This window comes from Esox lucius, chromosome 6 (assembly GCF_011004845.1).
Source record: "Esox lucius isolate fEsoLuc1 chromosome 6, fEsoLuc1.pri, whole genome shotgun sequence".
NCBI lineage: Eukaryota > Metazoa > Chordata > Actinopteri > Esociformes > Esocidae > Esox > Esox lucius.
In genome coordinates this window covers 3,054,064-3,067,124 of record NC_047574.1, presented here as the reverse complement: position 1 = coordinate 3,067,124, position 13,061 = coordinate 3,054,064, and the positions used below count along the sequence as shown (strand labels likewise).

Sequence of the window (13,061 nt, the reverse complement as noted above, 5' to 3'; positions counted from 1 at the left end):
TGTGTATATGCAGAATATACTTCAAAAAACAAAAAAGCTAGCATAGAAATTACATTTGACAGTTGAGCGGCTGTGACCAGCAAGAAAATCAGCACAACACAATACAGAGAACTTCAAAACTTGGCCAGTTGCAACACAAAAACAAAGATGTCAACATGGATATTACATAGAACATCACAGTTCATCCGAATGTACAACTCAACCTCATGGCAACATATGACCTGCATAATGGGCTTCACCTGAAATATTTTTATTTTTTTTGCCAAAACACTGAAAGACGTTTCCATCACACTCCCTGGAAATGATTATGACAGTACCATCAACAACCATGGTAGAGGTCTGTTCCAGCTACACCGAACAGTGTTGTTTTACACACGCTGACAAATACCAAGGAGAAGCTTCCTGTCCCCAAACTAACAGTCACTTGAATGGCTGTGAATCATCGATTAATCTAATATGTTTTGGGTGGAAAAACGGAATGTATATATTTGGCAGCGAAATATGGGGCCTTCATCCACAGACTGAGGGACGGCCAATGAAACTATTAGTTTGGTTTGTCATGTCATGCCTTGAGGCTTTTCAGTTATTTCAAAACCAGCATCCTACTGTTTTAGTATTATTTTGTTGTACTATTCTTATTACTTACTACTGTTGCTGTAGCAACGGTTGTTAGTAATGAAAATACTTTCATGTTATTATTGGCTATTTTGCCATGGGTCTGACTGCTATTATTTTATGTATACTTTAGGAATAAAATAAATTGAACTGAATTTGTAGAGACAGCGAGAGAGAGACAGAGACAGGGAGAGATGTAAAGAGAGGGGAGGATAGTGAGGGAGACTGGGAGAGATGTAAAGAGAGGGGAGGGTAGTGAGGGAGACTGGGAGAGATGTAAAGAGAGGGGAGGATAGTGAGGGAGACTGGGAGAGATGTAAAGAGGGGGGAGGATAGTGAGGGAGACTGGGAGAGATGTAGAGAGAGGGGAGGATAGTGAGGGAGACTGGGAGAGATGTAAAGAGAGGGGAGGATAGTGAGGGAGACTGGGAGAGATGTAAAGAGGGGGGAGGATAGTGAGGGAGACTGGGAGAGATGTAAAGAGAGGGGAGGATAGTGAGGGAGACTGGGAGAGATGTAGAGAGAGGGGAGGATAGTGAGGGAGACTGGGTGAGATGTAAAGAGAGGGGAGGATAGTGAGGGAGACTGGGAGAGATGTAAAGAGGGGGGAGGATAGTGAGGGAGACTGGGAGAGATGTAAAGAGAGGGGAGGATAGTGAGGGAGACTGGGAGAGATGTAGAGAGAGGGGAGGATAGTGAGGGAGACTGGGAGAGATGTAAAGAGAGGGGAGGATAGTGAGGGAGACTGGGAGAGATGTAAAGAGAGGGGAGGATAGTGAGGGAGACTAGGAGAGATGTAGAGAGAGGGGAGGATAGTGAGGGAGACTGGGAGAGATGTAAAGAGAGGGGAGGATAGTGAGGGAGACTGGGAGAGATGTAGAGAGAGGGGAGGATAGTGAGGGAGACTGGGAGAGATGTAGAGAGAGGGGAGGATAGTGAGGGAGACTGGGAGAGATGTAGAGAGAGGCAGAGATAATGAGAGATAATGAGAGAGGCAGGGAGAGATGTAAAAAGAGGCAGAGATAATGAGAGATAATGAGAGAGATGGGGAGAAAGAGATAAAGAGGGGGAGAGATATTCAGAGATACAGGCAGAGAGAGAGAGGAAAAGAAAGGGAAAAACAGGGAGGGACAGGAACGCTACTGTAATACTGTGGCACTATGGATTAAAGAAATTTGTTTGGAGATGCATTGCAATTCCTGTCCTCTCCAAAGCCTATTATCCATTACAACACAGCCGGAGTTTGTTGCTGCAGCCAAGAGTGGAGAATGGCACCATATTTGATTTTTTTTAATCAAGTGCACTTCTTTTGAGTGCAGCTGTCCCCAGTACACTACAAAGGGAACAGGGTGGTATTTTGGACGCCAGATGAATTTATGCCAGACCAGAATGTGATCATTGAACTGCTCAGCCAAATGCAAAATCCAGGGAGAACTGCAATTTTAAAAGCCTGCTTTAAGAAGGCAGCCGTCACATTTAAAGTTTTCAATAATGCCGTCAGCTGTGGCGGAATAATGGCTTGGCTGTCTGCACTAAGCCAACATGTCACGTTTGAATAATACACGTTGTCCCATCACTCCTGATATAACAACTGTTTTTGTTTACATCACGGTTGTCTGGGGACGTTCCGAGGAGAGGAGGGGGGAGACGGTTTGTTTGATGCCCGGGTTAAGGAGGGGGAGGAGCAGGGGGAGGCAGGGGGAGACACGATCTGTTTGGGACTTAGGTTGAGGGTGGGAGGAGCACGGGGTTGCTAAGGGAATGGGGGAGCAAAGGAGGAATGAGGGAGAGGTCCCTGCCTTGTGACGGTTTATAGGGGGGAGGTGAAGAAGAGAGAGGGAGACGAGAGGAGAGAGGGGAAGGCAGAGAGGAGTAGTTTTGGGAGTGAGAGACAAAGTGGGCCCTCAGTGGTGGTAAGATAGTGGAGATGTTCAGAGACACAGGCAGAGAAGTGGGGCCGTATTGGAAGGCACTGACCCTCCCCAGACATGAGCCTCCCTGATGTTCTCAGTGCCTTTCTTCACGTTCTGATGAAAATGTCCATTTCAGGACGGTAGTTTGGTTATTTTTCTTGGGGGCGGGGCACATTGTGAAGCTGCTGCTGCTGTTGTTGTTGTTGTTGACTGTAACTTCCTGACTGGCCAGTGAGTTTGGATGAGGTTGAGGCGGGATGACGACGCATCAGTTAACCCTGTGCTGTTGTGTTCTCAGGGGCAGTCACAACCGTAGAGGACCAGAATGACACCAGCAATAGTGAGTACTACACACCACCTGGTGATACGGTCATTTGTGTCCCCTGTCCTGGTCTTGTCCACGTTATGATTTGGCTCACATTCTTTCAGAATTTGGAAGATTTAACAGCATGACATGATTCTGACTAAATCTTGTATGTGTGAACAGATGAGATCCAGTCAGGACAAGGTCAGGATTCAGATGCAGGTATGAATAAGGTTTAGCTGATCTACTTGATTCTATTAGGGAACCATTTGTTCGCTATAGATCACAAGGATCTGATCCATTACGAGTCATAAAGACCGATATAGCGTCCATTAACTATCCTTTAACATTGATTTTCTCCTGTCCCCTGATCTCTCCTTTGTCCACCTCTCTTTCTCCTCATTCTCTCCTCTCTCCACTTCTCTCCTCCTGGGGTAATATTAGAGAGCAATGCTCAGGGAGAGGGCTTCGATGGATCTCAACTACCGCAAACTGGCAGTACTCAGTCCAAAGGTGATTTTCTGTTTCACATACACACACTGTGGATACAGTTACCTGCTTCGGGTTTGTTATTAGTAATGTGCAGTTGCTGAATTACACTAGAATCTGTTCTGACAACTGTCTTTGTATTCCCAAGCTCCCTACTCCAATCTCTCTCATGTCCTCTTTTAATTTGTCTCCTTTTCCTCCAGTTTCTCTCTCTCTCCTTTTCATTTCTCAGCATCCACTCCGTTCAGTCATCTCTCCTCCCCTTTTTTAATTCTCTTTTTTATTCTCTCTTATTTTGTTCCTTCACTCCGACGCCTAACCCCTCTGCCGAATACACACCTCAAATCCAGTTCCACTGTTGTTTTTTTATTCTTCCCCTCTAAACAGGGAATGATTTAGACAGCAGATGGTTCATATTCGTTATCAGGAAGAATAGAAAAGCAGCACCAGCAATCGTCTGGACGCCCGGGTGACACTTGAATACCCATGCCCTACATAGTCAGAGCTCTTCCTTCTCGTCAGGGTCAACTGACATACAAGCTCATTGTAATACTGTATTTTGGTGCTGTGGAACTTAAGTTCAGGCAGTTTCCTCCAAAGTGACCATTACAGTTTTTACATGCTCATTTAGCAGACACTCTTATCCAGAACAACTTACATTTAGTTAATTCATCTTGAGACATGTTGGTGGGACAACCACACGACTCAGTAAGAGTAAGTACGATTTGCTCACTAAAGAAGATATCAACAGAGTCAGTTCTGAAAGAATACAATTGTAATTGGAGTGCTTGTCAGGAACTCAGGTGTCCTAACTTCAAGGGGCTGCTGGTTCCACCATGTCAGGGACTCAGGTGTCCTAACTTCAAGGGGCTGCTAGTTCCACCATGTCAGGGACTCAGGTGTCCTAGTTTTAAGCTGGTTCCACTTCCTATTGTTTCTTTCTTTCTTTCCAATCAGATTCTTCCATCCAGAAGGAATGAGCAGTTGGAGGAAAGACAATCAACCAGCCCCACCCTTCTGAAACTGTGGGACCAGGGGAGACTGGAAGGAGTCATTCACCACAACTCATTCCCCTGTTTGACATCACTTTCAAATTACTTTTAACATTTTTATTCTACTGAAATGACGTAGTCTGTCACCAGTTACATTTAGAATCCATTTTTTTAGTTGTTCAGTTAATTAAAATGAATCATCATCGATGACAAATCAAACATATCTGTAAAAGAAGAGACTTGTAATGGGCTATATCAGGTTGAGGAGATGAGTGGGTGGGACATAACTCAAAGTCTGTCACATCCAACGACCACCGCTACCATTTTAGCCACCATGCTGGAGGACGCTCACCCCCCATTCCAGGGCCTTGTATTCACAAGAAAACCTAATCAGAATATCTCTGGTCCAGTCCAGCTGGAACCCTGTTTGAGCGTTCATATTAACTTTCCATTTAATCTAGAACATTACGACAGCGTTCTGCCTACCTTGTGACTGAATCCAGCACATTCTGGGAACATTCCATCCAAGGTTCCGTCCATTTAGGGTTTTGACCATTGTGTGAGCATAGAACTGGAGTCAGCAGGACACCATATGAATCAATCCAGAATATCTCATACGACTTAGCGGCAGTCGGCAGACATTAACATTGCGGGTTGGGTTTAGGGTTAGGGAGGCCCTTGGGTTAGGGTCAGGGGTCAGGGAGAGGGCGGGGCAGCTTGGGAGGGAGATTCTTTAGGGACCATTACCAACCTCTGTTTCTACAAAGCTAAAACCGACCCGGCGCCACGTCTGTCTGTCTGTCGGTTGCTAGCGTTGACATTCTGACATCCACCAGCGGAGAAAAAGACAACCCGCGACACCCTCCAGCTTGTGCCGCTCTTGATCGTTGGGTTCACCAATGACATGGGCTTTGAAAAGCAGCAGATCTTTGACACAGAGGCGGGAGTACATTTCAGCATCTCTCACACACACACACACACACACACATACGAGTACATCACAGCATTTCTTCAGCGTCTGGCCTGTCTCACATTGTCACACATTGCTTGCTGTTTCAGCTCCAATACCTAGTAACGATGTCAGCTGCTTTATACCTGACACACACACACACACACACACAGAGACACACGCGCAGAGACGCACACACACACCCACACAAGCTGCTTCAAAAGCATTCTATCCATCTCTCAGTTCAGCCAGCCTTGCTTTCATCAGCGATATGAAGCTCTCATCACAGCTGACGTTCACACAGACACAGACAGACACACACACACACACACGACAGCGCAGAAGACACACACAGAAGAGTGAGAGATACACTCACACAGACACACACATAAACACACAGACACACACATAAACACACACACATTTTTGATGCCTCAATGAAATAGGCAGTGTAATAGCCTTCTCCTTGTTTTTTTTTCAAATTTCTTAAAAATCTCTTATTATTATCTTTTGACCAGATTGTCTATAATTAAATCAAATGAATCTGCCTTATTTCACATTGTCAGACTTCATCGTGGTCAGTCTCTAACAGATGAAGTATGGATGGTTTAATTTGAAATACTTGGTTGTGTATGGCTTGCAAACTAAAAAAAAATATATAAACTTTTGAGTATTTACCTAACGTGATGGCTGATATTTGTTGTTCTGTTGATTTACTCTCCGTTACTCTCTGGGTTTTTGAAAATTTTACAAAAAGCATCCTTTACATTTTTGTTTCCCGATGTTGTTTATCAATTCTCCATTCAAATTATACCTGTCAGTGGTGCAATGCTATACCGGTCATCTAATGAATAACAGTCAAGTACAGTACTATGAAATTATGAAATATGGAATGAATTACTGTACAATATAATGACTCAATGCTTTCATATTTTGGTGTTTTGCTTTGCTAAACAATAATGAGAAAAACTAATAAAGTTTAAAGGGGAATGTTCTTGCCTCTTTTTCTTTGTCTGTGCATCCGGGTAGGAGAGCGAGTCCACACCAGCAGAGAGAGAGAATTTGGGTGCACAATTAACCGGGTGAACTGGGAGTCGCAATCAGAGGCCAGGAGGGGTGTTGCAGGGAGATTATCCCTGCACATTGCCTGCCTTGTGTGAAAGTGGCTTTAGCGTCTCATGGAGAGGAAGACAATTTAGCGAGGGATGGAGTGGAAGGATGATAGGTGATTTGGGTGTTTTTCTTCCCCGTCCGTTCCCACTCAGCCGCCCGCAGCACTTTTCCATTAGCTCACTGTGACTCACTTAGCCACAGACCAGGTGGGGAAGGGCAGAGCCTGCCAGGGGGAAACGGGACAATGACAGTTGTTGGACGTGGTGAGCTACTGTAATTGGGTCGAAGGGGATGAATTAGGAAACAAAAAGGGAAAATATTTTGCGAAAAGGCAAAATGAAGGAGCAAGACAGGGTAGCAGGGGAGAGCGAAGGAAGATTATAATGGCACGTTTTCATTATCATTTTAGTCATTTAGCGGACGCTCATATTCAGAGCAACTTACAATTAGAGCAAATGTTTTTTTTTTAAAAGCTAGGTGGGACAACTGCACAGTAGTAAAAACATAGTCCTCAATGAGGAGGATGTCAACAAACGCAGTGATGGAAGGCAAAACCAATCAACATTGTTAGTTTTAGTTCACAAAGACAAGAAAGGTGGAGGCTGTAGATGTATTTTACGCACTCTGAAAAGGTAGGGTTTCAGATGTGTTTTTTAAACGGGCAGACTCTAACATCCGAGCTTCAAAAGGAGAAGCTGGGTTCATGACCATCCGAGTACTGGCTGAGAGTTTATGGTTAGAGGAGACAGAAAGGGAGGCAGACCCAGGGGGGTTGTTGAGAGATTAGTCCACACACAGCATTTAGTAAACATGAGGCTGAGCACATTGCAGGCCTTGTGAGTGGTAGGGCACTGGAAAAGTATGAAGTCTAATAAAGAAAGAAGTTTAAATAAATGAATAACCGTTTAAGCCAACAGAGACTTTCAACCAGTTTTCCCCAGTGGAGTCAGAATCACAGCCTGAGTTTCTGCTGGCAGCCCTGACAAACCGTAAAAAATTTCATTTTATAAATGCTTGTCTGGTGACACATGCCAAATTTGCTCACGCAAACAAAACTGATTGTGCATTAGCCTGGAGCACTATACAGTACCTCTCTTTAAACATCATCAGGTTCACGCAGCATGGTTTACAAAGGCACACATATGCAAAGTACTTCAGTCTAAACTGATGTTACTGGAACAGATTATGAGTGAGTGGTGTATAGGACACTGGTCTGCAGGTGATAGCTAATTGGTTGTGTAATAAGATATTTGTAATTGTGACGTGTGGCACTAGCTGATTGGCTGATAGTGACCTTTAAGTGATAGCTGACAGCTATCATTGTTCCTGGACATATATTTATGAACGTCTCAAGAGGTTTACTATAGTTAAAAATATATTTTCAGGTTCCTGAGTGGGTGTTCCCTCTTTCATATGATAACACTTTCCCAAGTAACCTCACAATTCCTCTATAATATATGACATGCTCATGGCAGAAATTTTTTAAATCATAAATTTTTATGACAACCCTGGAATGAGGACAGCTGTCCACTACCACCTACAGGTTACAATCAGCTATCGCCTATAGGTGCGGCTTACTCCAATAATACTCTGGTACTGTCCTCTACTTGCTCGCCACAACAACTCTGTCCTGGTCAGACCAAAGGAATCAGTGGGACGTCACACTTTGGGGTACCCCCTCCACTGGGAAGACCAAAGTGACCCTGTACCGGTCAGAAGGAAAACAGTCGGGTGTTTCAGTACCTCATTACCTGGAAATTTTGCAGCCATTTCGGAATTTTAAAGCCAATAGACTTGCCCCGAAATTCAAGAGAGCGGCCATATCCTTCTTCTGCACCTTGTTCCAGTTCTGTTTTCTCGTACAGTACATATCCCCTAGACCCCTAACTAGCGACTGACACAAGTATGCAAGCTTTTGGTTTTCAGACTGTACTTAGACCAGGAAGAAAGGATTCAATCCGATCACGCTGTCTGTTAAGCATCTACATTTAATTAGCAATTATATCGACGCACAGCGCGCATCGTTTCCCTCGAATGCGGTCTGTGCGAATCACGGAACATTGCTTTTAAACAGGCAAACAGTCAAGAAAGCCACAGAATTAGACCCATTACTTTCCCGGTTTTATCCTCAGTAAAATATTTTGGCATGCCGCGCCTTCATACAAGTGGGCCGCTTCAACGAGAGCGTGAGTATTGTCGTCTGTGGAGAACTGAACATGAATAACGGCCTTACTGTGGCATTGTATCACTCTGTAAGCCACGTCAGCCTATTGTACATGCAGAGGGACACAAATGAAGGATGCTTGATGCTCTTATTAAATCCTATCAGTACTGAATGAGGGGCAATTCACACTGAGAACTGTAGAGTGTTGGGATGTGGTGTCTGTTGGTGAGTGCATTTTGGGGGTCGTTCGTTAAATTTGTAAAAAATAAATAAATCTAATGACTAATAAAGATATGTGGCACACACCATTGCTGTACGATTAATTTTGCTTGTTTATTATGTGGGTCCACTAAAAGTTTGTGAAACACAAAGTTGTAATGAGAAATAAAGTACATTTTCAAATTAGCGCACAACACTATTTGTAGAATCAGTGGCTTTTTACATGTAAAGAATTGGAGGGGCACAAACCATTTCAAAATATAGGATACATACCAGTAAAGTTACAAAACTCCCTCTTGCTACTGATGTGTTTATTTAACACATCAACAAACAGCGTGGCTCCACAAAACACTTTTAACGACAGAGCGTCGTTCAAAACGAAGCAGAAAGACAACTTTTTAGGGATACAGATCCATTCAATGACAACAACCATAATAGATAAGCATGGACACACTGACACTCGTCACCATCTATATCAATCGATCAGGCACAAAAACATGACCATTGTACAAACCAGCACCACAAAGGCAAGATGATAAAATGTGCTTTCACTCACCAAGGCTGAGGGCTCACTTGAAGAGGCACGGCGGTTCTTCCTCTGGGCAAACCTATAGATAACTTTGGGAAGTCATGTAGCTGCTGAATCAGCTGGCTTTCGATGGACAACATGGCCAATGAGTTGATTCGCGGCTGTCCCATTGTATTGCGAGTGGAGGTTTTTACCCTCTTCAAGTTGGAAAAGTTCCTCTCTGACTCGGATGTCATCCTAGGTGTTGTTATGATAGTTTTCAGCAGAGTGACGGTCTCAGCAAAAGCCTCTTCTAGGTTGTTCTCATGGATGGATCTTAACAGAGACAGGGCCGTCTTACCTGTGTGAAGCTCAGACTTCAACTTTTCCTCGTTTCCTAGAGGACATAGTTTCACCACACAGTCAAGCTCAGATGTAGAGAATGACAGAACAAATTGTGGGAAGAGCGAGCTGTCAACCAGCTTGGCAGCGATCAGGTGGTCACTTTGTGAAAACCTCTGCTCCACCTGGGAGGTGACTGTGTTGCATGCCTTCTTCATCACCGGATCTGTGTTGGTTACTCGTCGGCCTGGCTCGTCTGTTCCATCGTGAACAGTGGCAGCCCATTCATCAGTTTGCTTCTGCATATTTTGGACATTCTCCTTGAAACGGGTGAGCGCACTGCTAATCCCAGATGCATCGATGCTCTGTTTTTGCATTGTTGTAAACATCAACTTCTGGCATAAGGAAGAAATAAAATTCCAGCAGCTGCAGAAAGACTCGGTCCCAGAGTTTGTTTGACAGGCCATATGCCTCACTTATGGTGGCCTCATCCCATCCTGGTTGTGTGCGTATGTCCTCCATACACAGGAGCAGCGCAGCTCGGTTTTCCCAAACTGCATTGACAGTTCTACTTTTAAAGTTCCATCGTACAGCAGGTGGCCTTGGAATGCGTCTCTGTGTTGCCTCAGCAAGTCCCTCAACACGTTTTGGAGCGCCAGAGAAAAAGGTGGAAAAAGCAGTTAAATCTGCAAAAAACACCTTCAGGATGCTCATCCTTGCTGAACAAAGTTGCTGCATGGTCAGGTTCAGCTGGTGAGCATAGCAGTGAACAAACTGGGCATGTGGGTATGTCTCTTTCATTAGCGTTTGTACCCCTCGGACGTTTCCACTCATTACAGCCGTAATAGTCTGACCATTGTCTGTCTCTTCAGTTAAGAGTCCATTACTCGTTCAATATGCAGCCGGACTTCTGGCAGACTGTATTTTGCTATAACATTAACTATGCCGTTAGAGAATAAGGATATCTTTCACCTGATTTGGCACACATGTTCATTTATTTTACTTTCTTAAGAGAGTAAGCCACTGGTTGCTTCTCCCCCAAACTTTTGTTACTTATTGTCTGCAGAATGCTTGCGTCCCTTCACGTTTCTCGCACGCCACTTTGATTTCACTAACCGGATCATGTAGACCACATTCCTGCATCCTATTTCTGAACATTTGAATTAAAACTGCCAAAAGAAAATTTGGAATATGTATGAGAGGGGAACTAACCATTCCCCAGGACCACAAGGTCACAACAGTACAAAAAGTACTGGTGCAGTCGCAGCACAAAGTTGTCCTACAGACGAGTGGCTTGCTGGCTAGCTAACATGCCACACGGGTCAAGGCAATAAGGGAAACGCTCGTGTCAAAGTGACGTCATACTCACTCTGGACTCAAGACATTTAAAGTAACAGCTAAGCAACCTTGCTAACTGTGGCAGTAAGTTGTTCTGTACAACTGGAAACCCCGGCCGGGGGGGGGTTAACACTTTTCATTGAAAACTTGTTTTGAGAAGTTTAGCAGTGTACTGGAAAAACTATTGGGTCCTATACAACATCACTGGGAGCAACCTTGATGTCAGGGATACAATCTACTCAGTCGGGAGAGAAGAAGTGTCCCGCGCGCTGCAGCGCATGCTGTCTGCATGAAGTCACAAAGGTAACTAGCATCAATGTACCCAGGGTCACTGCTAAAGCACCATACATTATTTTCCACCGAAACTGCGACGTGACTGTCTAGGCAGCCTGATGTGGGTGAAAGCAAACAATTACGCCTGAACGTTTTCCATTCTCGTGGGAGTGTGATGACACTTAGACATGAGCTGTATCTGTTCTAGCCATGAGCAAGCGCATTTCAGCGAATGTTAATATTGTTTCTTTTAGCCACTCAATAGCAAAATAAATATATAAACCGTGGTCCTGCTCCCTGAAAACATTGCGTCACACGCGTGCCGCGTTGCATTGTCTAAAATCGTACAGCCATTTTATTATCACATTCAAACAGTTTCGTTAAGTGGCAAAAAACAACAACAAGTGATGCAAAAGCTACGCAGTCTGAAACCACGACATGGGACGCAGGGATGTTTCAGAGCACCTGGGATTTCTAGCCAACGGCCTGAACCGCTATGTGTTCCCATCCAGCGTCTTTGCTTCATGCGTTCTGACAGATGTTTTTTGTACTCGCATCCGTTGTGCTGGTAATTGGCGGCAACTTTCCTTCGGAATACATTGACAGGGAATATTAAATAACAACAAACACAATGTACTTTGTAGTGCCTTTTCTGACAAGGAGAGTGATGCTGTACAGCCCATCAGTCATGGTGCCGTCATCCTTAAATGGGAAGACGCAGGTCATTTGCATCTTTGAAGTGTGGTTGAACACATGAAACTAATGATCAATACAACAATACATTTGCAATCTACAGTTGAGCTCAACATACCAAAACTGTTGATAATAAATTAGATGGCATACACAAGGACAGGTGAATAAGGGACAAAAGTAATATTGAACTGCATTGTTTTAAATGGCCTGCAATTAATGACCAGTAAAAATACACAGTTTTAGCCAGTTAATTAGATGTCATTACCTGTAAGGCTAAGCACAACTCTAGATTGCTTACATAGTTTTTAGTCACCCCGCTCTATAGCCTGAACAAATCACAAAAGGAAATTCTCAGGGACAGTTTTACAGACACAGACTAAGCATAGTCCAGGTCAAGCTTTTGAGTTTGATTTCATTTAGCCCATGACTGGCTTAACGTTGTCGATGAAATTCACTTAATTTTGCCCAATTAGCATTAATTAACCCTCTAACAGAGCTCATGTGTGAAGCTCTTGTGCAAAGCAACTTTTTTTCCGACCTGGTTTCTCAGACGTCTCATTCTGGGTAAAGCCTGTGCGTGTCTTTTCAGTCAGATGCCTGGAACTGCTTTCTTATTGAATCTTGGCTCAAGGCTGTCTCTTTTTTTGTCGTTCTAGCTGTCAGGCAGCATAAGACATGTTCCCTTTAATTTTATTTCGACAACAAATGCATCCAGCCTTGGGTCCTGTGGCAGCTTTTATCTCCAATGCGTTCTCTGTATTTTATAAGTGAGCCTAGTAATTCCTTTAGAATCAATTTATTTCTCTACATTTCAATAGCTTCCCTCACCCATTTGAAGAGGAGGGGCACCATAATGAGTGTCATCAAGTTTCATCCCAATTACAATGTTTATCTCCGCTTAGTTCACCTAGTGTTTCCCCATTCCCTCTGCCTGCCTCTCATGTGAGTGAGAGAGGGAGCGATGCATTTTCATGAAGGACAAACAAACACTATACTTCAGATAAACAAAAAAACTGCTTATCCAGCTCTGGGACTTGACTGCTTTGCTTCGGAGCAGGAATTAATTTATCCAATTTGTTTGTGCTGTTCTAAATAGCCCAAGTGGAGCTGGGTCACTGTCGGTGTGGTGTTGGGGGGGGGAGGGGGGGG

General features: G+C 44.0%; 1 protein-coding gene across 3 annotated transcripts in view; it reads left to right on the top strand.

Moving 5' to 3' along the window:
* macrod2 (mono-ADP ribosylhydrolase 2) overlaps positions 1-6,256 on the top strand; it is a 659,853-nt gene extending 653,597 nt beyond the window's left edge. For all 3 annotated transcript variants that reach the window (XM_029120510.2, XM_029120511.2, XM_029120509.2), the window contains 4 exons: positions 2,827-2,868; positions 3,016-3,054; positions 3,277-3,345; positions 4,279-6,256. In XM_029120510.2, coding sequence (XP_028976343.1) covers positions 2,827-2,868; positions 3,016-3,054; positions 3,277-3,345; positions 4,279-4,301 — 173 coding nt within the window. In that variant the 3' untranslated portion in view covers positions 4,302-6,256. The remainder of the gene's footprint in view (positions 1-2,826; positions 2,869-3,015; positions 3,055-3,276; positions 3,346-4,278) is intronic.
* Positions 6,257-13,061: the final 6,805 nt, after the last annotated feature.